Source organism: Electrophorus electricus, chromosome 3 (genome assembly GCF_013358815.1).
Source record: "Electrophorus electricus isolate fEleEle1 chromosome 3, fEleEle1.pri, whole genome shotgun sequence".
In the NCBI taxonomy this organism is placed as follows: Eukaryota; Metazoa; Chordata; class Actinopteri; order Gymnotiformes; family Gymnotidae; genus Electrophorus; species Electrophorus electricus.
In genome coordinates, this window is record NC_049537.1 from 23,897,977 (window position 1) to 23,924,207 (window position 26,231).

General features: G+C 38.5%; 2 protein-coding genes, 2 long non-coding RNA genes and 1 other non-coding gene across 7 annotated transcripts; 1 reads left to right on the forward strand and 4 right to left on the reverse strand.

Annotated features, from left to right (window-relative positions):
• Positions 1-1,282: 1,282 nt before the first annotated feature.
• Positions 1,283-6,247, reverse strand: LOC113570533 (ribonucleoside-diphosphate reductase subunit M2). Of its 2 annotated transcripts, none has more exons than XM_026998977.2 (11): positions 6,179-6,247; positions 4,941-5,005; positions 4,679-4,744; positions 3,915-4,043; positions 3,701-3,817; positions 3,176-3,309; positions 2,734-2,828; positions 2,498-2,631; positions 2,296-2,400; positions 2,096-2,209; positions 1,283-1,741 (listed from the first exon to the last, which is right to left on the reverse strand). In XM_026998977.2, the coding sequence occupies exons 2-11, from the start codon at positions 4,974-4,976 to the stop codon at positions 1,589-1,591; spliced, it is 1,083 nt and encodes a 360-aa protein (XP_026854778.2). In that variant the 5' UTR covers positions 4,977-5,005; positions 6,179-6,247; the 3' UTR covers positions 1,283-1,588. The 2 variants fall into 2 exon arrangements, with proteins under 2 accessions (XP_026854778.2, XP_026854777.2); XM_026998976.2 differs by lacking the exon at positions 6,179-6,247 and adding an exon at positions 5,661-6,172.
• LOC113570590 lies at positions 3,002-3,140 on the reverse strand. Its single transcript, XR_003409909.1, has one exon. It is a non-coding gene; the product is annotated as a small nucleolar RNA SNORD94 (small nucleolar RNA).
• An 85-nt stretch (positions 6,248-6,332) lies between the features above and the next one.
• On the forward strand, positions 6,333-13,043 carry LOC113570549. Of its 2 annotated transcripts, none has more exons than XR_003409902.2 (3): positions 6,333-6,543; positions 7,738-7,847; positions 8,644-9,519. It is a non-coding gene; the product is annotated as an uncharacterized LOC113570549 (long non-coding RNA). The 2 variants fall into 2 exon arrangements; XR_003409901.2 differs by lacking the exon at positions 8,644-9,519 and adding an exon at positions 11,253-13,043 and having other exon boundaries at positions 6,343-6,543.
• A 90-nt stretch (positions 13,044-13,133) lies between these two features.
• klf11a (Kruppel-like factor 11a) lies at positions 13,134-17,697 on the reverse strand. The gene is made up of 5 exons (XM_026998901.2): positions 17,684-17,697; positions 16,846-17,351; positions 15,239-15,484; positions 14,069-14,987; positions 13,134-13,868 (listed from the first exon to the last, which is right to left on the reverse strand). The coding sequence occupies exons 2-5, from the start codon at positions 16,882-16,884 to the stop codon at positions 13,573-13,575; spliced, it is 1,500 nt and encodes a 499-aa protein (XP_026854702.1). The 5' UTR covers positions 16,885-17,351; positions 17,684-17,697; the 3' UTR covers positions 13,134-13,572.
• A 3,855-nt stretch (positions 17,698-21,552) lies between these two features.
• Positions 21,553-23,594, reverse strand: LOC118241020. The gene is made up of 2 exons (XR_004775786.1): positions 22,689-23,594; positions 21,553-22,424 (listed from the first exon to the last, which is right to left on the reverse strand). It is a non-coding gene; the product is annotated as an uncharacterized LOC118241020 (long non-coding RNA).
• Between the last annotated feature and the right edge of the window lie 2,637 nt (positions 23,595-26,231).

Here is a 26,231-nt window from a genome sequence, read left to right on the forward strand (position 1 = left end):
ATAATTTCAAGTGTATGTTTTTTAAACCAGGATTTGGGGTATGAGCCCCTTCTTTGCACATTAAGCCATTGCAACATAGAAGTCATGGTGTACACAAATAATCTGATGCCTCCACCAGTTACTTTGATGTCTTGATCTTGAAATGAACTTTTTGGAGCAAAGTTCTATGGTGCAACTTAATTTGTGCCTTCTTTATAAACCATGCTTTGTGTGGTACCAACACTTTTTAAATTTGCAAGCATATACAGATGCGCATTTGTACTTTGAGTTGTTTGGAAATGACAACTGGTTCTGTGGCTGATTTGATTGCTATTAATGTCACCAAGTATATTAAACAATAGCCATCACAACACACACCCTTCAGGATACAAACTTTCGCACATATCAGTCAACTACACAAAGGTACAAAGTGGCACACCAACACAGCTCAGTCAGGATGGGTCACTGGTTATTCCTGCATTAAGGGACAAGTCTTACAATAACTCATGCACTTTCTGCTTGCACCATTTAACCTTTAATTTTAAGTGTGCTTTTTGATGCAACCCAAATGTTTACTGCAATATGCACAGCCCATTCCATGGATCAAATTACCATGATTTAAAATCAAACATCTAGAAAAACACCAGAAGAAACAATAAAAGGGCCAATATATGTATTAAATTTGGTGAGCATGTTAATTGCAGTGTATTTGGAACCCATAGAGGAAATGGTTAGCTGCCCAGCCCAGCAGTGCTTGAGATAACAAGGGCTATAAATATATTAAGTGCTTTGAAAGTTTCCATGGTTGCAATCCATTCTGACATGTATAATAAGAAACAAGACCTATTTTTTTTAAAAAGACATTTATTTACCCTAAATTCATTTCAAGTCAATAAGGGTGATCGAGTGCTGCCTCCCACCACCCAACAATTTAAGCAGCCCACAGTCATGGAGGAGTTAGTCAAACAGACGTTAGAAACAGCAGTGCTCTGGTCCTACAGAACCAGTATTCTTGCCCACATCTATAGTGACAATAGTCTCTTTTCCATGAAGGGCCAAAGAGTTAAAGGCTATTTGACTTTTTTGGTATCCTGAAACTGAGTTATGGTTCAACACCCCCCCCCCCCCCCCCAATAACTCAAGATTGAAGAATTCAGAAACCATACACAAGACTTCATATAAAAAAAATGACAGTAAACAACTCGTTTGCTCAAGGCAGGGAACCCAAAAAAAAACAAACAAACCTCACTGCACACAACTCAGCAAATTCCACTTATTTACAGCTTCAGTGGATTAACAGAAAAACTGACAAGTCTGTTCAAAAAAGTCAAAGCAAGAATTATGAAGTTTGTACAAATTATAAATATGCAGCACTGGTTGAGCAATCTTACTGAAAATTATATGAACAAAAAATGACAAGTTAAAAAGGCATAATGTATATTGAAAGTTTGATATATTTACAATATATATACACACACACACACACACACACACAGAGATGTCCCAGTGCCCATCCAGCAGTCCTTTTGAGAGTAACAATTTGCAGAATGAAGCATGGAGGTGATCAGTAGTTACCTCCAAATGTTAAAACAATTAGTGTCCATTCACTTCAGAAGTCAGCATCAAGCCTGAAAGTGTTGTCTGTGGACCCAGACATGACTCCCATCCTCTGGTACTCGCCCACCCGCTTCTCAAAAAAGTTGGTCTTCCCCTCCAAGGAAATGTTCTCCATGAAGTCAAAGGGGTTTTCTACTTTATATATCTACAAAAAAAACCAAACATGCATGTAGGTCAGGATTACTGGACAAAAATCAAAACCCATTCATGTTTGTCAGACTGACGGGCTTCCTCAATTAGCGAACTACATCCCATATTGGTCTAAGATCAGACGTTTGGCACCCATCCTCAGTCAAGGTGCACAACCCTGTGCCTCAACTGAATTTCTATTTCAAGTGATTCATAGGACTTGGGCAATTCAACTACTAGCTGGTTGAGTATCCAATTGCAGTTCAACCAAAACCAACACCAAATTAATGCTGGAGTCTTTATGCATTCTCTGGTAAACATGGATCAATGTCATACATCATGTGCCTTGACTTAATATATTAATTCTCACCTTACTGAAGCCCAACTCCAACATCAGTCTATCAGCCACAAACTCAATGTATTGCTTCATTAGGTCACAGTTCATGCCAATCAGCTTAACTGGCAAAGCCTTGGTCAGGAACTCCTAAGGAAAGAGGGGTAACAAAGGTCAGTTTCTCAGATGTTCGAGTCTCAACAAGCTGTACTGAAGAGTACAAGTGATGTAAATACCTGTTCAATCTGAACTGCATTCATAATGATTTTCTGGACTGTTGATTGAGGAGGTTTATTCACCAAGTGCTTGAACATTAAACATGCAAAGTCACAGTGAAGACCCTGCCAAAAAAAACAAAAAACAAAACCCCACACCAAGTCAGTCACCACAAACCTCAGTAATCAAAATTGGCAGCCTTAAATACAGCTAGAGGGCTACCTCATCTCTACTGATGAGTTCGTTGGAGAAGGTAAGGCCAGGCATGAGGCCCCTTTTCTTTAGCCAGAAAATTGCAGCAAAAGAGCCAGAGAAAAAGATGCCCTCCACAGCAGCAAAGGCCACCACTCTCTCACCTGCACACAATAAAAAAAACATTTACATGAGGTCAGATGGTTACATTACCCCTACAGTTCAAGCAAAACTGAAGTAGAAAATCGGCAGGATGTGTAAAATACCATATTGAGCTTCTCTGTTGCCAATCCAGTTGAGGGCCCAGTCAGCCTTCTTCTTCACACAAGGCAGAGTCTCAATGGCATTGAAGAGATACTCCCTACAGGCAGGGGTTGGGAATCACAAAAGCCTTCAGAAGTCTGAATTTGGACTTGAGAGAATGAAACCTTGCTAGCTCATTTTTACTGCCTGAAATCTTTTTATTTCTGGTATGTTAAAAGACCAACACCACCCCCCAAAAAAACACTCACTGGACATTCATATGGGACGGGAAGGGCTCAGTAAAGGCGACTTTCATGCTGGTGCCCTCCAGTCAGCTGACCACATGCCTGCTGATCTGGATTGAAAACACCAACATTCAGCTCCCATCATCAGCTGAGGTCCGTACCCCTGCGCCTCTCATCACTGCCCTTCCATCTGCAATCTGGACAGGGTTAAATTACATACCTCTCTTTGGAATCTTTGATGTAGGTGTTAATAAGAAGGCTGTACATCTCAGAATGAATGTTCTCCATGGCAATTTGGAAACCATAGAAACAGCGCGCTTCCGTTACTTGGACTTCCTGGGTAAAGCGCTCCACCTGGTGTTAGAAAAATGCAATGAGAAGTCAAGGTTACTGGTGCTTCCAAGCGCCATACCCTTTTCAACAAAAAAGATCTTAAGAGTAACCAGGGTAAAGTCAAGATTACAGGTAGAGAATATAGGCTACTGAAAGTAAATTAGGTGGAACTGTACCCAAGGGGAGAGAGTGCACAATGTTACTCTAATTGGCATGTGTTACAACACTCCTAACCACATCTATAATATACCAGGCTTTGGATCAAAATGCACTGCAGCTCTGAACTTCAGTCAATGAAGCATTTAAAGAATAAATTGATACATGTCAAACATTCCATTTCAGGTCAATCATTCTAAATCCACATTACACACCCTAATTTTCCATGAATATGTAAATTGGCCTGTAAACTCACCAAATTTTCATTGACAATACCATCACTCGCAGCAAAGAATGCCAACACATGAGAAATGAAATGTCTCTCATCATCTGTCAGAGAATCCCAGTGCTGAAGGTCTTTGGACAGGTCAACCTGCAAGGGTTGGGGACAGGATACACATCACTTCAGTTTGAAGGAACATTCACAACAATACTGGCATAGCTTACACTGGACACAACAAGCCACACACCTCTTCAGCTGTCCAGAAAGAGGCCTCTGCCTTCTTGTACATCTGCCAGATATCATGGTATTGAATGGGGAAGATGACAAAGCGGCATGGATTTTCCTTTAGAAGAGGCTCCTCTGTTTTTGGTCTTTCCTTTTATCCAGAAAAAAAAGTATATAGAGATGGGGGTTAAGTCGTAAAAAATCATTTGCAATTTTCAGGGTCAGTACATGTAGAGTACAAAAAAAGTTTTCAGAATCGAGTACAAAAGTATTAAACTTAACATCTTATCCATCAACATCCTGAGTTAGCAGTATAGTACAAATCATTCTAAAACTCCGAATTACCTTAATTGATCTTAAATTGCTTGTAAGCTTTATAGTATTTAAATTAGAAAATTAACTGTTAGAATCGTATCCCTTAATGACTTATATAGTTACCGACTTCGTTTAGCCAGTTACTCATTTTGTCGCTGATAACATTGCACCACCTTGTTCGCATACATTTTAAACACAATAGGCTAATCAGTTAGCTGCTCAGCCATCTTACTAGCTAGCGATTAGGTAGCCAACTTCCGACCGCCAAAGAACTTCAGCTATTCAAGTAATGGTTACTGGATTCTTGGGTAATGTGTTACTCAAATAGTGCCACGTTAGTCACTTCAGAGGTAGTGGTTGAGAAGCTCATCTCGATGTTCTCGATCAAACAATATTAAACCCATATCTAGTCATCTAAAGAGTGTTAAATTAGCCTAAAGTTGGTTTGGGCTTCAGGTTAGAAAGCCTTACCTCGGAGTCAAAAATTTTGCGCGCCGTCCTGGAAGCCAAAATTCTCGTCGTGTTCGAAGAAGGTGGCTGTGGAAATAAATAATAAAAATCAAAACGACATCTTACACTAACCAACACAAAGCATTTTGTAGCCATTTCCCCCCAACTAGCTAGATCAGTCACTAAAAGAATAAGCTCATTCATTAACATGATCAATCTTTTAGACGTTACTACCAAAAAGCTAACTAGAGGGCTATCCAACAATATAATTTAGGTAACTTACTGTGTTTTCTTTATCAATCAACGACATGGTTCCCATTTTTGTGGAAACCAAGTTTTCATTCTTGGCTTTGAGTGGAGAACGAGTGGACATCATTGTATATTTTGAGAGAAAAAAATATTAGTAAGAGAAAACGTTCCCGTTATAAAACTACGAAACTTGCAGATATGAATAAAGACCTTAACGACAATACATAAAACGCGCTAGCTAGCTATAAACAAACCATAGGTAAACGTTTAGGAGCGAAGCGAAGAAACAAAATGCGGACGCGCTTTCTGCTGCACCTTTTATATTGCAAATTTGGCGCTCACCGGCTCAACCAATAAGAGCAAGCGTCTGCAAGGCTATTTAATGTTTTTTTTTTAAGGAACAAGCCAATCAAGCGAAAACGTCTAACAAATTGCGGGAAATTTAAACTTTCAGATTGGGCATTTTATACAACGTAGCAAGCTAGTTGTATACGTTTAATGTTCTGCAGAAGAAACGATTAAGAAAAGAATATCAATTAATTTTCAAACAATGTTAACACGTTTTCACTTCACATAAGGGCAAACTATTTCCTGCTCACGTAAACATTAAAACACAAGAAATCCGATGAACAACATCAAACTGGTTGTCATTAACACGAAACAGAAAAACAACTAAGTAGAGATAGCTAGCAGTTCCCGAGACCTGCTTCAAAAGTGGGGAAAATCTGCGTTATTCCTTGAATTCCCTACGTACCGTGGAACAAAGCATTTGGTGGTGAGCAAACTCCCGCCAAATCTAACATTTTTGTACAAATCTACATCTAAATCTATCAATATCCAGATGCTATCCTTTCTATAAAATATAGCTCAGTTTGTCAGTTTCGTGAATCACATGGTTAATTATTTTAGGTATGTAGGCAACTCCTGTAAATATTTTTGGCGACAAGCTATCTTTAGCTATCTCAGTGATAGCTAATGTACGTTGGCTACACAACACTCAGCTATCGAACTAGAACATTAACTAAATTATCTTAGCCAAGATATGGATCTATAACCAAATTGTGTTTCCACTATCAAGAAAAGTGATAACATCTAAGGGTGGGAGCATTAAGTATTTGTAGCTACTGTTAAAAGGAGCTGTCCCTAAGCGACTGCCAAACACATCAAAAAGTCCTGGCTTGCTAAATCAGTGTCTAACATTAGTGTCCACGTTTACAAGAAACTTAATACAATAAAATTGATGACTTCCATATGTAGTCACATAAACATTACTTAGCTATTAAGTTGAACACAGACATTCTGCTTAAATCGTTCAGATTTTTTTTTTCTGCACTTCCATCGCGAGACGACTACAGCAGAGCCGAGAAGAAGACACCACGACTGAGCCAAAGCTACTGCCCTCTATTGGCGGGAGAATGTAGCTAACAGAAACGCAGATGTTTATTGTCTGGCGGCCTCGGGGTTTGTTTTTGAGCTGGGCGTTACTTTCCATGGGACAAATCCACGGGCAAGGAACGCCCCCTGATTCTTATTGGCTCCTTCTCCATCCTTTTTTTCTCCATCCTGATGTTCACTATTACGGTATTGGTGACGGATATTGTTTTTCTCAGTACTGACGGCTAGTCCTGACAGCGATGGTAAGAGAAGCGTATTTTAGAAGCGTTTTTAATATAAACGCTATATTGCATTGTCCCCAGATGTGTCATACCTTTAGTCAACTCAAATCCATTTAGTCATTAGTAAGTTCGAATTGGAATTGGAATTGGAAGTGGAATTTTTCAGCCCTGGAGTACCCCATGCCCTGCACATTTGCAATATTTCAGTAGGGAAATGTTTTAGGTGGCAGTCAAGCTCTATAATAAACCTCTGAGAAACATGTACAAAAAGTATTGCACAACGCCTACTGAGATGTTGAAATATATTACCAATTGTGTTAATGTAATGATGCAAGTAAACTAGTTCAATCAAGTAAACTACATTTGTACTTTTAATTGTAAAAGTGCGTGTCTTCCACCAAGCTCTTAAAAATACGCAAATCTGCTTCTCTTTGCTTAGGAATCGTTAGATTGCCGTGAGCAGCGAAATACCGTAAAATCGCGCATATAGGCGCATTTAAAATTGAAAGCGGGAAAGCGGGTGAATCGATAAAGCGCGGATAGCTTGACCGCGGTCAACAAACGGTTACTCCTCCGTGTAAGGTGTGTTTGGAGCTTGAAATAGACTGTCATGGTTTGTAACACGTCATTTAGTTACTTTACATGAATATAACGAAAGAAACAAGGGTCAAATTTGTCTACTTAGCAAAGGGCACTTGAAGGACATTTTAACTGCTCTCAAAAATTATTTTGCAGTGGAGATTCAAGCTATTAAGGCTGCATTAGTGCCCGACAAACAGGCATTCTAAAATGAAATATGACAGGTGTTGGGAAAATCAAATAAATTATATTAATCATTCATCCACCTGTGGATCGAGTCTGTAATGTATGCTGGAACCACGGAGCATACCTAGATAATTAAGAACAGTAATTAACATCTTGTGAAATAGATGCGTTTAAAGTCAGAGCTAGCATTGTCTTCAAGGTACACACTCGACAGATTCACCCTCAGGTTGCCTACTGGTTGCAGCTGAACAGATGAAAACCAAAGCTAATGTAAGTTAGTTAATAAAATGAAAAGTCAACCATTTAAAAAGGAACACAGAGTAAAGAAACACAAACAGACATCAACAACAAAAACATACAGAAACACCCTCGCAAGAAAAAATAGCAATCAAACAACAGCCCTCCAAGTCTATACAACCCTTTCAGAACTCTTTTCCTTTGCTTCTGTAGGCAGGTGCAAAGTCTTAGAAGAGTGTTGCAGTGGAAGAATGTGAAAAGGTTGTTTACAACACTTGGTGATGCTTGGTGATGGAAATCTGAGAACCTGCTCCAGTTTACATGTAAGACTTTATTTTTAATTGTTTATATTGTTACATACTATGTAAACTGTTTAAAAAGTTAAGTTTAGAGTGAAGAATAAGCCACAGTGCATATATGTAATAAATAATTATTTTATTAAAAAAAAACCTTTCCTTCACACTACCATGAAATCTGTGAGCAACATCTTAGATAGTAAATTATTAAAGCAGTGTTAACCCAATTATTTGCCTTTTGATTAATACCAAAGGGGCTGCAAGTATTTCACACCGACATCATAACTTACTGTCCAACCAGTCAGACTTATTTTCTGATGGCTCACAAAGTCTTTGAAAAGATAGCACACCAAGAACAGAGTCAAGTAGACCACATCACCTTCCAAAAGGACAACTTCCAGTACTATTCTGTGAAAAATGTCTGTCGGCATCAATGAAGAAATGCATTCGAAATTGTTTCATACAGAATTATGAATAATTTACACATCAATTAAAAAGTTAAACACCTGGATGATGGATGTACCAGCAACACACTGTACAAAAATTGCTAAAATTAAAAAGGTCGAAATTAACCACTTCATATTATAGAAGCATAAACATACATTCAGAGCAGACTGCACATTTATGTAATTTATAACAAAAACTCAAGCGTACTTTACAAAACTCAAGCGTACTTTACAAAACTCAAGCATACTTTACAAATAATAGTCATTATTAATAAGACATAACACTTTATTGATCCCGAAAGGAATTTCAGATGTAATGCATGTAAAGTATACCTTCTCTATCTGAACATTTATTACTGCATGCTTTTTTGTAACAGGGAGGAACCATCCAAGTCTTTACTGAACATCCAATCACTACAGGTTATCTTGCAACACTTAAAAGAAAATACATAGGAATAAAAAGTGCAAAATTGATGTAATTAGAAATGAACATTATAGTAAATCTATATCTTTCTAAGTAAACGTCACTGAATAGAATAATGCAACACTACTGTGTTATTGTGTGCATGTCTTCCTATTGGAAAAAAAAATCAAATCAAAACAATGCATAAATAAAGCTCTGCTGACTTCAATAAGTAACCTGTAAAATCAATGGATAACCAAATTGACATTGTAATTTTTGTTAAAACAATTGTACCCTTTTTTCAATTCTCATAAGGATTGCAAGTTATACTTACCATTAACAAAAACACCTGACAGTTGTTACTTCCACGCTGTATTGGGCAACCCTTAAGTATGTATAACATACATTTATTCATTCATTATTCATACATTTATTCTGCATATAGACGGAGACGTATTTGGTTCATAAGAAACTCAAATTAATACCTCTACTGAATCAGTGCTTTTTCAGTCCATGACTCACTGTTAATGCTTTGTGCAATTTTTCTGTAGAATGTATACATTTTTAATTAACAAAGCTACACATCAAACACTTCTGCAAAATAAACATTAATAACACTGAACTGATTGTTTTAAAATACAGAACTATAATGCTAGAATACTGCAACTGTTAGGTTCTAATCTAAAAATAATAAACAGATTTAGTTAAATGATCAACTGAATTAAATGTGTTAATTTGGTTTGGAACTTGCAGATCTTTAGGAGAACAATTGGTAACCACTGCTATAAGGTTTATCAGTAAGAAGAAAGATGCTGCCTAATGTAAATAAAAATTTCCTGGCCTTGTCTAATGATTTCTGTTTGAAATATGATATTCTTCTGAGAAAATGTAATACAGTTTGTGAGAGAAAGTGTTAAAATGGCAATTATTTCAGAATAAGAGGTAAAAACTCACACACAGCATCAATTGCCCAAGTTTCCTTGTTGGTACAGGAACAATGTCTTTTTTGGCAACTTTTTGGTAACATAAATTTTGACAGCAATTAAGTTATTACATTAAAAATATAGATTTTATCTAAAATAGCAGTTATATTCTGTACAATATCATAAAAAGGTGTTTGCCTTTGATTTTCTCCAATGCAAATTGTTGACACTACATTTTTATCTTGGACCAAAGTTTAAGAAAAGGAAACTTGAGTGAATCAATTACTTAATTCATATATAATTACTAAATTTATAAAACACCAACTGGCACTTATGTGGAAAACGTAATGGCACAATTAATACCTGATTCCACTGTGGTTTAGCTGCAGTAATCTTTCACATCCTTATAATATAAATCTTTATAATATGATCTTTCATGTCATGTTAAAACAATATTCCAGCCAGAAATCAGAACTTTCAGTGCCAAAAAAAACAAACAAACAAAAAAATGCATTAACAAGAAAATCAGCAGCAAATACTTCATGTCCCTGTGTTGTTAATAATAACAATAATAATGATTTATTTGTATTGCACATTCTTAAACAAAGTTTACAAAGTGCTTTAAAGAGAATATAATGCATAGAATAATGAAGATTCATCACCTCAGGATATGTATAAGTACATTTTTAATGCAAAGCAATATGTTTTGAATGCTGTTAATTTCTATTTTTTAATGTAGCACACTCTTGAGTGTTAACAAAAACATGCAAAAATGTGATTCAAACTAATAACACCTATAGAGCAAACCTGATACAACTGTATTCATATACTAAAAGGATTTCCATAATCAACTTCAAAAATATTTTAAAATCAATGCATGATCCAAGAAATAAATAGTTAATAATTAATAAATAAATACTTTAAAAAAAATCCATTATAGATACCTTGAGGTTCAACACTTCATTTAATAGATGGTCTTCTCTAAGGTCATTTTGTGCACTAGAGCTCACCATAGGTCTTAGTTTTGCATACTCAGTATTATACACAATATTGCTATTCCTAGTACATGGTCCTTTCCAGGGTGCTATTTTATGGTAGGATGGGGATACTACATAAGGATAATGGTAGTTACCTTAAAAACAAAAGAATAAATTAAGCATGTACATTAGCACTCTGAATATACACAATATGTTTTATTCTTCTTTTCAGGGAGTTTATGTTACTTACTTTTAACAAAGCCTTTACTTGGAATCTCTATGGTCAAATACTTCCAGAAAGCATCAATGTCCACTTTCCCATCAAAATCTGCAAGTGTGTCTTTCATTTCAATCACTATGACAAAAAATCAATTTACTCCTTAAAAAAGGTTAACTAGGCATATCAAATACACCATTTTTATAAAGGTCCTTAACTACAAGTTGTGAGTAGTAGCCACAATTCAAGCATGAATATGTGTAACTATGATCAGTCAATGCCTCAAAGTGGAGGTAACTATTCAGTTTGGTGTCATAATTAGGATATTTCTGGCAGGTTGTTTGGTCCAGGGAATCTATCACTCGGCCTACTGCTACATGAGTCTGTGAAAAATCATAAATAAATTGTAGGTTAAAAATTGTTGTTTTGCTTACTTATTTTTAAAACTAATTACTATTACGCTTAGGACAATCATATACAGATGCAACAATCAGAGCCAACAGAAGTCCACTTTCCTGGATGGAACTTCACAGAAAGAGAGCGATGAAGGGGTCAGGATGACATTATCATCAAAACTGTGAACATCATCTCCACTCCTGGTATCTACAAAAGGTGCAACACCGATAGTAGTGCTTACATTATGTAGGCACTCCTATGAAAAAAAATACATAATGGCAGTAAATGAAATAGCCCTATTTTTTTTAAAAGATATTTAGAAAAATCAAAATTGGTACCTTCAGTTAAAATTGTTAATATGACAAACTTTGATATTTATGTGATTCTGGGTCCTGGACTTGTGCTTGGTTTGTGGTTTGGACTGGAGCCAGGAATGATGCTTGGGACATGGATTTACATATATTCAAATGCTCTACCATCTGCTGTTTCTTTATAAGGATTTTCTTACAATAACACTATTGGTAATGGCTATTGGGTTAACATTTCAGACCATTTGTAAATTGTGAAGCCTAGACAAACACACAAAAAGCAGTCAGCAAGACTATTACTCCTTCATAGCAGAATGATGATGACAGTGATAACATAAACTTGTAGTTCAATAAATAGGAGTAATGTAATTGGTGCATTTAAAATGAGCTCAATATACATTTTAATGGGACACAAGAAAAATGTGGGTGTGGTTGTATGAAGGTTTGACTTGACTGCACTTGTAGTAGTAGTAGTAGTAGTAATAATAATAATAATAATAATAATAATAATAATAATAATAATAATGACATACCACCCTGCGTCAGTGATATTTCCAGGTGACACTGTAAATGTGTAATTGCCGATGCAAAATTGCTCGTTCTTGAACAAAATGGGCAAATGAGCGGTCTACTGAATTAGGGGTTTCTCCCCTTGCAAGCACTGTTGCATGCTGCTGCAGACAAAGAAGACATCAAAATTACTGTCTATAAATGTAATATACATATGGCAAATGCCTACGGTCGACAACTTTTGAAATTAAAGGAACTAATTGTTTGTTTGTTCTTTTAGCGTTTCGTTTCGTATAACCGCAAAGAGATATACTCGCAATGTTTGTAAAGAAGTTTATACAGCTGGTTTATACAGCCCGACCCACTTCAGAATAGTAAGGCGAATGGGTGGGTCTAGTGTTAACCAGTCAGTCAGTGCACTACAGCTCATTGTCATCTGCGATTGGTCGCGCCCCCTCCCAACTGCTTCACCTCGGTGCGATGTGATTGGATGAAGTTTGTTACTGGGTGTTATGAGGACACCGCCCTGACCCAGTGTTGTGTAGCTATATACAGCATAAGTGCCGTCAAACGTCAGCGCTCATTTGCATAATATTGTTTTGGTCTTCTGTTTAGGCTTTGTGTGCCTATTTTAACATAGGCTATTAACAGTAAATAAACTGTGAGCTTAAATACAGTTTAGACTAATTTAGTCGTCTCGATGCTGTGTTCAGTTTATAGGCTAATGAAGTGTAGTTGATGCCTGTTCGTGTGTATCGTCTGCTGCGTACCTGTTATCCCCACCCGAGCTCTATCTAGCGTCTCAGAACATCCAGAATAGCCTATATGTTGTCCGAATGTTTATTTTCTTTGTAGACCACTTTTACGTCCATTTGTACCTTTGCAATCTGCAAGACTGTAAGATTGCAAAGAACAATGTATCATTGCAGCACTTGTGAGAATGGAAAAAGGTTATCTTGAATCTTATTATATTGTAATTATTATGTATTTATTTGTGAAAATATACAGTGAAATTGTACAGAGTCTGTTTTTGAGGCATGGCTTGACTATCTTTGAGAGAATAAATGACTAGTATCAAACAATTTTTAAATAAAATTCAGTTACATTTTCTGGAATGAAACATTTGGACTACATAAACATGATGTTTTATTTGAATCTTCAAAGGTTCATTATTAAATAATATGCAAAGCAATGTAATAGGTAGCATCACAGGTAAGAATACTGTTCACTTTACAGGAACTTAACATTTATTCATATACTGTCAATAAATGCACATTTGAATACACGTTACATTCATATAGATAGTTATGTTTATGTACAAATATACAATGGCATAATATAAGTAAAATGAACAGACACAAAGACTTTGGCAAAGGGAGTGCATACATTTGGGGAGACATAACATATAAAAGTAAACAATAATTCCTTATAAACAAACATGGTAGAAAAAAATCCAGTGCAAGATCAGTTTGTTTTGTACATGGATATGTAAGCAGCCTTGGTTTTCTGTTTCCCCTGTAAAATGGTCAGTGGGATATTGTCCTGAGGTGACTGTGTGGCCTGAACGAATGCTTAGGTAGAGGCAGGTACAAGCACACTCAGGGCCAGAGAAGACTGTGTTGATGGTGTTTGGGAGGACGCCATTTTGTTTAGCTGGCGGGTTTCCGTGGGCCACGCTGCGGACCGCTTGGTGGTCATGTGACGGCGAGCATGCTTGGTCAAGTGGTCGCTTCGCATGAATCGCCGATCACAAACAAGGCACACAAACTTTTTTTCGCCTGTGTGAGTGCGACGGTGTCTGGAAAGTTCATCAGAGCGTGCAAATTTTTTGTCACAGCCTTCCCAGTGGCAACTGAAGGGTTTCTCACCTGAGCAACAGAAACAGATCCATAATCAGCATTTTCAGTACTCAATGATTTAAACAAGACACTTTATCAAACAAAGGGTGAAAGGTTAGCATTTATTTTTAAAAGTGAGAGTGGATATTTAAAAAAGAAAAAACTGAAGGGCTTAATTTATTTTGGAAAGGTTTTACAGCATCTTGTATTCTGTCTGAATATATTCCAACCTGTATGGGTCCTCAGATGGGCTTTTAGGTGAGAACTCTTGAAGTAAGTCTTCTTACATCCTGGGAAGCTGCAGACATAATTCCGCCTGCGGGAGAAGTCAGTCTGTACAGCGCCCCCACTCTGACCTGAGGGCATGTACACTGGGGCAGGGGCCAGGGGCAGGAGCTTAGTGTTACCAACAGTCACAACATTTTGTTGACATGTGGGTGCCTGAGACACTGGAGCCTGAGGGACCACAAACATCACAGTACCCTGAGCTACAGGAGGGCCCATAAGAAGAGGCTGTGAGAAGGATGATGACTGAGGAAGGATGGGCTTTGGCCCAGTGGCCTGCATCTGAACATGAGTCTGAACGAATGCAGAGATGATTCCAGTCTGCCCATTAACAGGAAACACCTGGCAGAGGACAGGAGGGTTGGAAATGGGAGACTGGGGAATAGACTGTGAGGCCTGGGACACAGGAGTTGGGGGGCTTGCAGAGCAGGGGGAGGATGCAGTGCCCTTTCCTTCCGCAGTAGCTTGCGGACTACTCCGCTTCTGTGTTTCGGTCAGTATGGCAAGCTGGGCTTTGGAAGCACTGCTGAGCTCAGGGTGCTGGTCAGGGCTCTCTGAGGGACAGGGTCTCTCCTGTCCTGGGGTAAGGGATGGAATGTGATGGTCTACAGATGTATCTGCAGTGTGCCGTATGACACTGGTAGCCATGGCTCTGCAGGGTGCAGAGGATTCAACTGGCGGAGGTTGAACAGAGCTTGGAAGGAGTGTGGTACTGCCACCATGCAGGCCACTCTGGGTCACTGCACCATTGCTTGGTAAGGAGCTTGGTTTGAGGCCCAAGCCAGGTAGAGCAGGCATGGTTGTGAGTATAGAAGAGGTGGTTGATGTCTCAGCAAAGCTAGGGCTGTGTGGTGGGGTCATGCACTGGTAGGGTAGAAAAGAAAGTCAAATTAGCATGAGAACTAGGCAATTTTTTCAGTTTAAATTACCAAACACTTTTTTTAATGAGCAGTTCTTTAATAGCTTTACTTTCAGTTCCTTAGTATTTTCACAAATCACAGTGTCATGTAAATAAAGAATATAATCACAAATAAAACTGACTATTGGGTATGAAAGTATAATCCTCAAAACAACGAAAAATAACTTTTTTGCAGTTTTTAGTCGTTGAAACTCACTAGTGAAGACAGGGACACTAGGTCTCTGGGGGACTCCAGGGTTTCAGGGTGCAGACTGAGTGAGTCACAGGAATCTGAGGTCGGCGTCAGTGGGCGGGGCTTGTGTGACCCCTGGACCCAGGAACTCATGCACACCAGGGCCTCGGCTGCCTCGAGGTCATGGTACTCCAGAGAAGAGGGGCAGGACTTCACGCTCTCCTGCCTGTTTCTCTCCATCATCACCTCACAGATATCCACAAGATGGACCTGTAGCAGGTAACACAGGCAAAGCATGTTTTTTAAGAACACATTATGCATTAGGTGTTGATGATATTGCTTTAGTTAGGCCTTTTGAGAGGCACCTATAATCACAGCCAAAAACATTTTTTAAATGTGAGTCTCCATCCTAACTTGTTTAATTGTTAAGACAACAAACAAAAGTTTAAATGATATATAATATTTTTGCTTTTCACTTGTAATTCCATCCACATGGATTATCAGGATACTGGATCAGTTTCATTGGGGTCAGACATGCCACTATATACTCCGGAAAAACATCTTTTACTTTGCATCACTGTGTAACATCACATACATACCAGCAACCAAACCATAATTATCTTACTTATTACTTAGTACCTCGGATTACATTTATTACAGTGTCAAGTGAGAATCAAAGTCCTGTGGCAGAGTTGATTTAGGTGATAAGGTGGAGAAGGAAATACAAGGCCTGACTATTTGTCAAGCATTTGCTGAAAGCTGAACTGCATATAGCAACTGCCATACATAAGTAGAGAGAGGGGGCCCCAGCGCTGCTCTGCAAATAACGACTATACCCCAGGCCCTCCAGTAACACGAACTGTAGTACTGGGAACCACCCATCGCCTAAAATAGACTTAAGAGTGACGTCCACTTCAACAAACCGCCATGTGTTTTTTTACCGTGCAAAAAAAAAAAAAACTTGGTGCAAGGGTGGGCACCCACCCACATGAGGATGAGGAAGTACTACAGGCTGCACCTCCAACTGTTATAAGGAAGCCTTTAGTAAGAGTCAACTAGCTACCCAACTAAAACCGTTTTTAGAGAACACAGACTAGCATAGGAATCGTATTGATATTAGGGTACAGACGCCGCTTCCCCGGGATATGATGTATAAGTACAAACTGGTTACAATATTACGTTATCTAATCAACTGATTCATCATTACTTTAAAATAAGAACACAACATTGAGCTCACTGAATTTGCTGCAAAAATAAGTAGCACTGCAGCTCCTCTCCAATGGACATCAACCAAACATTGATTGCGGCAAATGCTTTATTGTCTACAACTCTGCATGCATTCTAATGTGTGAAAGTAAATTCACGTTAAAAAAAGCTCAGTTTAAAATGTATTTCAATTACTGAAACATGGCCAGCTGCAAATTAAAAATACAATACTTATTTAATATTTCATCCCATCAGCGACCACTCTGATAGGAAAAAACTACAAATGTGCTGCGAATAGCCTAATTACGAAACATGCAACTTTGTAACACCAGAATGCGTCATCTTGTTATTTTACTGGCTCCTTACGCAAATAACGAAAAGTGGCAAACAAGCAGTTAATCCTTGTCAATAATAAATCAACTTACCTGGCCAGAGTCTTGTGCAGAAGTCGGCATACGTAGCATCTATGAACAACACAATCAACAGATAACAACAAGAGCACAGTAGCAATTCAACCGTTCAGCAGACCATGGACACATAAGTGCAACCACTTTTTTACAGCAAGGTCCAACCTCAGCTGAGTGAATCAGGAACGGGGAAGGGGAAAAAAAACCAGAAACAAAATTCAGAGCAGACTGGCGGGTGGTAACATGTAACCAATCAAAAACAAAGGTGTAGCAAAAATAGGCCAATCGGAGTTAAGGCAGCGCGTGATCAGTACGTGATCAAAAGCTGATTGGTGGAAAGAGGGTGCGTGGCTGTTGGAGGGCGTAACGGCGGAGTCAACGGTGTCAGAGTAAACCCGGTGAACTCGCAGCTAGAGAACTGGGGGAAAGGTCGGAGAGGCGCACGGGCGGAATCGTGAGATACTCGCACGCGTCTGGCTTGCTACGCCAGGAAAGTCTGGCATGCGCAGACGAGAAGACTACGCCTGCGTGGACAGAACAAAAGTAGGGAAACAAAAACAATCACATTTAATGCCTCAAATCAAGGCTGACACTGGTTTCAAACTACAGTAAGGCTAGCGAGTTTCAGACATATTTCAGAACTTTTGCTGGGCATTTATGTATGCTATTTTAGATAACAAAGAAAATAAGTCTATATCTAGGCTACAAACTAGAAAAGCGTGCTTAAGGGGAATCTAAGGTACCGTACACTTCTCTATCAAAATAATCGGTCTTTAATCAAAACAATTCTCAATGTATTTCATTTCAGAGAAAATAAACGGACACGTGTGCTAAATGAAATAGTTTGAATCTGCACCTTTTTGACAATCGCATTTGGTTTCCAGTCAGTATGAAAAAAAGGGTAGGAAGGGAGGACTTGCCTTTGTTGAGTGGGTGTGTGGGTGCTGAACTCAAAAACCCCCAGCTCATAGGTTGTAAACAGCTTTCTCTTAAAGAATCCTAGGGCGGAGCCTAAGAGAAGGCTGCACCTCTTTGTTGTAGATGTGTTAACCCTGAAAACCCTTTGTATCTCTCCCAGTTCATCCGGACACACACTAGAAAACTCGTAGTACGATGTCCACAACATAAAAGGCTACAGGCCACTTACAGGCGTTATAGTGAAATGTTTTTAGCGGTTATGGGAAAATTATTTAATAACGTGATAATAAATGGGGCTGAGAGTCTGTCGATCTGTCGGTCAAAGATTGGAGATAGCAGTGGTTGTAGACAAAGAGCTTTTAGCGTCCCTCCCTCTAATTCAGAGCTTTATATAGAGAAAACAGGGGAACCTGATTTGACTTTGTCGGTTTTATTGTGCCTATTATGAAAGGGGTTTCATTTTGTTATTGTACAAACCAGTTACAATCATAATTTTACTAAACTAAGTTCTCATATGAAAAGTAAGGTGTATTTAGAGACAAGGAAAATGAATAATACATAAATGTTTGAATAAATAAATGAGAAATTCTAAGAAAGCATACCAGACTGAGTGTTGCACATGGTTGAAATGTGCACGCCAGCCTGAAACAACCTATAAACTCATAATCCTTTATCCATAAATGAATCAATAGTGACATCAGACAGAACTGAGAATAAGCCTTTGTTTCAAGGGGATCCCAAACACATGTTGTCATGGGAACATGGGCAACAAATTGGAGTTAGTGCTGAAGAGAAGTATGATGCTTCTGTGATGTTTCTGAGATGTTGAAAGTTGCTTATTCTATTAATATATAGCATAGAGTCAGCTGAAAATTCAAACACCTAGTCCATATTATGGGGGGAACCTTCTGTAAACAAACATGGGCTTATAAAATCATTGGGGGATGGGGGAAGGGTAAAATGAAATATAGAAAATGATCTTTAGTTGAAAGGTTATATATACACAGGCAGATATACATCCACCCACATACACATACATATACACCTTTAAACCTGCCAAGCATGGCTCTAGAAAACCTCCAGTCAAGAGAAGGGGGAGTTCTGATCTCCTCCCCCCTCAGTTGACAGCTGTTCCCTGTATACACAGAGAAAAAACAGATATGGCTGTTACACTGCCTCCATGGTTCTCATTCCTTTTGCTTCTCTGGTATTTTTCAGATAGCATTGCCCAACCCATGTTTTGACTCAGTTTTCAATCAATCAGGAATAACATAATGAATGTAATAAAATAACTGATGAGACTCATTAAATTCTATTCTATAAATAGATCTGAGATTAAAGAGCTATGTTTGTTTATCCGTAGGCAACCAATATAAGATTGCCACACATCTGTAACTATTTCATTTCTTTTTACGTATAAAATGAACTCAGATTCTGCATGACTGGAATAACATTGAGACTGAGCAATGCTATGTAAACATGGTGGGTAATGTTTACAATGTGACCAAATCACAGTGCTCCAGTGCCCAAGTGACCCATATTTCCATTTTTACCTTGTATAGGCATGCTTTCCTAACATATGGGCATGCCATGTTTATTTGAAGTTTAGCTATTTAAACAGGGGACCCTAGAAGAGAATTTAATTACATACTCGAAATCCATCCATTACCATGACACAGTACCATACTAAATGCTAATTGGGTGGGCGTTGTCTTGGAAACCACAGCATATAGTCAGACAGACCTCAGACATTGCACTGCTTCTACCAGCGCTGTGAGGAAGTAAATAGGCAGAGAGGTGCAACTCTATCACCACCATAAAGAGATTAAATCATGAAAGCATTCTGACTGACTACGCCTCGACCAAATATATCTGATATGACATTGCACTCCAGAAATAGTATGCAGATAGGTTTACTAAATGGATATTCTTTCATGGATATCATTATTTGAAATTAGCTCAAATAGTAAGATTTTATTTTGTTGGCATATGACAAACATTTTCTTACTTAAGTTTATCTTATAGTGTCTTATTTTCTCTGCCACTAAGCTTTTGTGGTGCATAGGATGCGTTTTTTGTCTATAGACTTGGTCATGATGTTCATTTTCTGTTGATCTGATTGAGCCCTACAAAGTGAGCTGAAGGTCTATAGCAAGCCAGCCTCTGCACTAATTCAAAATCCCCCATTAGATATGTGTTGGCTGTGTCAGAAAGTAATCAAACACAAATTATCATTGGTTTTGAGGAGTGATTGTTTGTAGATTGTGGAATTTGAAGAGGATGTTGTTTGGAGCCGTGTGTAGGGGTGAGGTATGGGGGGAATGTTGTGAGTATGTTTGTCTGTGTGAGTGAGTGAGAGAGGGAGAAAGAGAGGGGAGAGAGTGCGAGTGGGAAGTAAGCCAACACATTTCCTATGTGGAGGGCTCAGTGACAGATGTATCATCTGTTTTGGGCCACGGAAGGAAAAACTGCAGAGGCTCCTTGGGCAGGACGTGGGGCAAGGGCGAGAGAAATGAGGACTACCACTTCAGCATGCCTTCACTAACTCTAAGCCCTATGTTAAGATAGGTGTGGTGCTCAAATGTAGGTCAACCAAAAACAGAGGCCAGGCTTTATTTAAACACTCAGATGCAACATGTTTTGGGGGTTACATAGCCTAAATTGTCCCTTCTCAGAACACTGCAAAATACCAGTGGAAAGCATTTATAAAATGGGCGATACTGGTGCTGAGAACATCTGTGGTAATTTATAAGTCAAGTTGGGAGAAGTTTGACTCTCAGCATAAGTTTTCTGCTGAAGTGAGCTAATGCATATTCAGCACATTATTAACAAAACAGTTGCACACAGTGCCTAAGGCCTGAAACAAGCAGCCCCATGTACAGCAGTCTACACTGTCAGGAGAGTGGGAACTTTACAGCACACTGCCAACTCACACACTGAACATGGACCATAACCCCCCGAAAATGGAGAACTGAGCTCTACACTACAAGACAAAGGGCCACAGGCTGGCCCTGTGAAATGATCAGCAAAGATCTCTGAACTGTTAATAAGTCAATAGTTTTTAAGTGGGTTTATGAAACTATACACTAAATAGCATAATATTGTAATTTATATGCTATTATATGATAATATAATTATTGCATAATCAAAGAAAGGTTTGGTGCATATGCAATGCAGTAGAAAATGCAGGCTAAAAATGTATAAAAGTAAAAGTTTGGTTGTGGAGTTTTGAAATAGAATTTAGAAACATTAGTTTAAAACATCTGGTTTCCCCAGTGAACACCCAATTTTCTTCTGGTGAAGTGAAATGAGTATAAAATTAATATTATAAAGCTACCATTTTTGTTATAACTCAAATCTGGCAATAAAAATTCTGATTTTCTGGATTACATCATCTGTGCAACTGGAACCCCTCCTTGTTTTTATCTATTTAAATGCACAAAATTCCTGTTTATTAAAATACCTGTTGATTATATCTTTCTGTTTATTAAAGGTTTTACATTATTACTTGGCATGTGATTTTAACGATAACACTTAAAATCAGGTTTCTGTAAAAATCAACATTGTTCATTCTTAATCACTTTTGAATGACTTGTATAATTTTGCTCAATATTAATTTTAAAAGAACTGGGATTTTACAGAACAGAAATATTAAGTGAACAACACGTAATGAAGGACGCACGTTTGGTAGGAATTCTGGGTAAGTCGGTGGCAATTTCCGCTCAGACCGTTTTCTGTTTTAGATCTGCATTTAATTTTTTTTTTTCTGATAAGGACCTTGGAAATAAATGATTCACTTAGTCCTACTCATTTTCGAAACACACCTTTACTTGGATTTTAAGGTTAAGGAAGCTTAAACGAACGTTTGTGCTGCCATTTTCGCTTTGTGTCACGATAATCCTTTTCATGAAGTCTGAACAAGACGACTAGTGCATCAATTAGCCTACTGAGACGCGTGCAAAGAAGCGAAAAGATGCTGTCATAAGAAAGCTACCGATTGCCTTGCTTTATTTTATCTTCTGTTATACTACATTTTCAAGTCGTTCTATATGCTCTTTCACTGTAGTGTATGTTATTGTGCACACCCCCAGGGGTGGCGATCACACCCATAGTCAATTAAGGTTAAATAGCTTGCTGAGATCTCAGCGGGCGAAGCGCTCTCGCTGCGGTCTACAGACTGAATTTTTCATATGGCACCGTGATCCTTTGAAGCAGTGGGATGCGGTCGCCGCGCTAAAATAGCTCCGTCTGGAAAAGGCCACGCCAGTATGCGATGTAGGAGAACCGCCTCTCGCGGCGAAAGCGAGGGAGAGCTACGCCTGAAAAACCTTGCCGCGGAAGTTCCTTTGTAACTGCAAGCGTGAGCGAGCCATGCTGTGTATTGTGTTTAAGGGATAAATGACAAGTATGGGGTGTGGTTCGGTGCGCTGTGTGTTCGATGGCTGCTCCAGCATGTGGATGGTGTTTACATGCGCAAGCAGTCAGCTGGTGTGTACGAGAAACAGCGCCAGAAAAAAAAACACTCAGGGCAGAACAGAGGCTCCCTGTCCTCACAAACCCTCGCCCCTCCTTCTCTGTCTCTTTCCCTTTCTCTCTCCCTCTCACTCGCCGGCGCATCTTCCAGTCATCTTGGCCGCAGCACGGCCAGGCTTGAGTTGAGCAGGGTCATTCCTTCGGTTCTATAGAGCATCAAGAAACGCGTAAGGGAATCGCAGATGATGAGCTATAACAAGAATTCCTACGATCTTCGGTTTAATTAAAGATTAATATTTTGACAGTTATAGATTAAATTATAAAGCAGACTTATAAATTATAAATCACTTTTTTTCTTGCCATAGACCAGTGCAGAGAATATAAACCGGGCTATTTAAATAAGAGCAGCATTTTCTTCTTTAAACTCATAAATCTGGACAGAAACCAAAGCAGAGATATGAAATATGTACCACCGTCCGCTGTGACGTCATCCACCGTTACACGTTATGGTAGGTGCGTTAGCTGAAATGCTGGTTACTGCACTGCAGACATTTCAGAGAAAGCTCAGCCATGTGCGCTTCTGTGGACTCGGAATTCCTGCACGAAATCGCGAATTCGCTAAGACTGCGCATCAGCACACGCAGCGGTTCGTCGTGTAGATGACGTAGGAAGGCGACGTAAGATAGGCAGGCTAGCGCGGTTCATTCTCCGTAAAAATGGGTGTCAATTGTATGGGGAGATGTAATATAGGCCTAGATGTAATATACGTAACACAGGGCTTTTGTTTATTATCTTGCGTTTTAGAGCAGTACTGTATTTTAAAGCAATTTATAAAGGGCGAATGGTTGATCGGCAGTCTGAACCTTCAGCATCAAACAATCAATATAATTTTTTTTTCTCATTTCACCTACTAGCTAAAATTCCATAATCATTGTTTGCCACGTTTGTTATTCTGTAGCGTTAGTTCTCCTGGTAGAGCAGCGATAGCGTGATGCTGCCGTTGTTCGTGGGGTGGATCCCCAGGGGAAACTAGTAGCGTTCGATTAAAAAAAATGTAAGTCGCTCTGGATAAGATTGTTTCCCAAATAGTGTAAATCGCATTTTAGGTATTTTCCCAAAATTAATATACTACCTTTTTATTTACTAAGCACCAAAAGTTAACCTCTAGTGCTTATAAACTGGTGCTTAGTCTTTATCATCGTAATATTTTTTTCTGAGCTCTTACATGACATATATTTTCCAAAACATTTATTTCAATGATTTGTTTGCATGATGTAATGCAAGCCGTGTTCTGTAGGCTACCGAAATAGCGAGTAGCTCGCTAACGATGCTGTAATTTAGCTGACGCTTTTTATCCAAAGCGACTTACAATTATGAGTGAGTACAACTTGAGCAATCAAGGGTTAAGGGCCTTGCTCAGGGGCCCAAGTGGCAACTTGGCAGTGTTGAGGCTTCAACCAGCAACCTTCTGATTACAACTTAAGTACCTTACCTGTAATAACAGGATTATGATAGGAGAACAGAGGTCGAGGAAGTCTGTTTACATAAGATATGAAAATCGTCCAAGACTTCTGATTGATTTTCAGTACTGCATGTTTATTTATTTAAAGTATTTATTTCTTTAGAGTACTGAATATTTTAGAATATTGATTGCTTTGGAAGTTGTGATGTCAGTACCTGTGCTCAGGATAAGTAAATATAACTTAGCTAGAGAAAGCAATGTTTTGAACATTTTATTATTTTATAACCTTGAATATTTATTCATGACAGAGACTGGAACACTGTAGTGGAGTCAAAGTTCAAATCTCTAAAAGTGTAAATAACAAAGTAAAATGCAGACATTCCAAGAAAGAACTTATTAGTGGAGTGCTTGTATTTGGTTACTCTGGTTAGATTTTTGTAAATCACTTAAAATGTTTGTTGATTTAATACATTATACCTTTAAAAAAGAAACAATATGGCCCAGGGTTGTGGAAAATACTTTAGAATTTTAATGTAGCTCTGGATAAGCACGTCTGCTAAATGCCATAAATGTCAATGTAAGTAGCATCTTAAGAGTACATTTTAAAATAAACTTTGCAGCCTTCATCCTTGGCTAACCATTGCGGTCACAATCTATTTTGTAATCATAAAGAACATTAAGTGTGTGTATGTGACTTTGTATGTATTGGATATTTTCTAACAGGTTATTAGGCCAGATATAGAGAGGGTGTGCTGGTTTTTGCTCCACTTGCATAATGGAATCCTCTTTTCACAGCAGAGATGGCAAAATTGTGCTTAGCCTCTTTGTCTCAAAAGATCTTATTGTGTTAATGTGGCAGGCTGTTCAGTGGTGCATGAGTCTGGGCTGCAGCCCCCACCCTTGCGTGGGTGGCTATCTGCAGGCAGGGCTCAAGGCCTCTTGTCCTCACTCAGAGAACGGCGCATGGGCTTCACTAAGACAAAGATCAGAGGGGGATAAAGGAAAATACGATCAATCCCTTTTCAGGTCAGCTTGATTTTTTAAATTTTTTTTTTATGGAGAAAGGAAATATACATGAAATATAGAAACAATATTGAAGCATTATTTCTGTTATGCATTCCATTGTGAATAAAGGTTATTAGGAAAGAGCAACAGGAACAAAAGAATTTGTTTTCTGCGCTTATAGCTGTCTCCCCCTAATGGCAAATCTTTGTAACTACAACTAGTGTTCAACTACTTTTTTAATCCCAAAACTACATACAGAACACACAACATTGGCTGAATGCTTTCTTCTCTCTCTCAGAAATGTCAGTAGTGTGATTTTGGAAGTCTCAATCCAGGCTTTACTCAACTAACAGAATACAATCCTGTGTATGTGATTCATGTAATTGATCTTCAGTTACAAGTTTATTTGTACACAAATACATTTTGTGTTTGGAGATTAAATGGTTATGACTGTATATCTATAGCTGGTATGCTCCCAAGATAAGTGTGCTGTTTATATACACATACAAAAAGAAAGTAAGCAAGCGGGCTGGATCCATAGGCTGCAAGTGTCACCTGGTCAGACTCCTCAATGCTATGGATTATCCCCAAATTCATACAGGTTTACAGGAAAGCAGAAACATATTTTGGCTTTAAAATGAAAAGACACTCAACAACATTGGTTTCTATTTTTAATGTTCAACACAGGGTTTCATCGTCATCAGCTTTTGTCCGGTGGACACACACCAACTGTGAACAGTATGATATATCATAAAAAAAACACTTGTAATTTATCCGAAAAACCATAAATCTGAAAAATCTACTTACAGCTAACTCTAATGGTGTGTTCTTGCCTTCCCAACAGGGTTGTGTCTCTTTGCTTATATTGTTTGATCTCAACGTAGCATTTGATAATAGAATAAATTTTACTAGATAGGCTCAAAAATGTTGTTGGGGTTAAGAGAACAGCCATTTCCTTTAGATCTTAACTGATTGGGACTTTGTGAACCTAAATGGTGACTTTTCAGCATATATGAAGGGTAGTTTGTCTGTTCTAGGGCCCCTCTGCTTCTTTCTTTCTACACTGATGACACTCAGTTATCCAAACCAGAGGACAAATATCAGCTTATTACTAAAGAACGTGTAAAGGACATAAAGACACTGGATGTTTGGAAACCTTCTCTCACTTAATCCATTTGTTTTGTCAGCTCACAGGCAGCCAGGAGTAAGATCTCTGATTATGAAATAAACCTTGATGGTCTCCCACCTGCACATTTAATGGTTCAAGATCCTGGTGTAATTATGGAGGCCAGTCTCTTGTTTGAAGCTCATTTAAATATTTCTAGGACCACCTTCTCCACCTCAGGAATATGGCCTACAAAGCACTGAACAGTCTTGTCTCACATTACCTTAGCAAACTCTTGGTATATTATGATTTGCCTGCTTAGATTAGAATGTCCAGGCTCTTTTTAGTAGCTAGAATTATGAAACCCTCCTTGAAGCAGAACCTTTTCATATAAAGCTCCCAAGCTATGAAATAATCTTCCTGTCAATATTTGAGACTCAG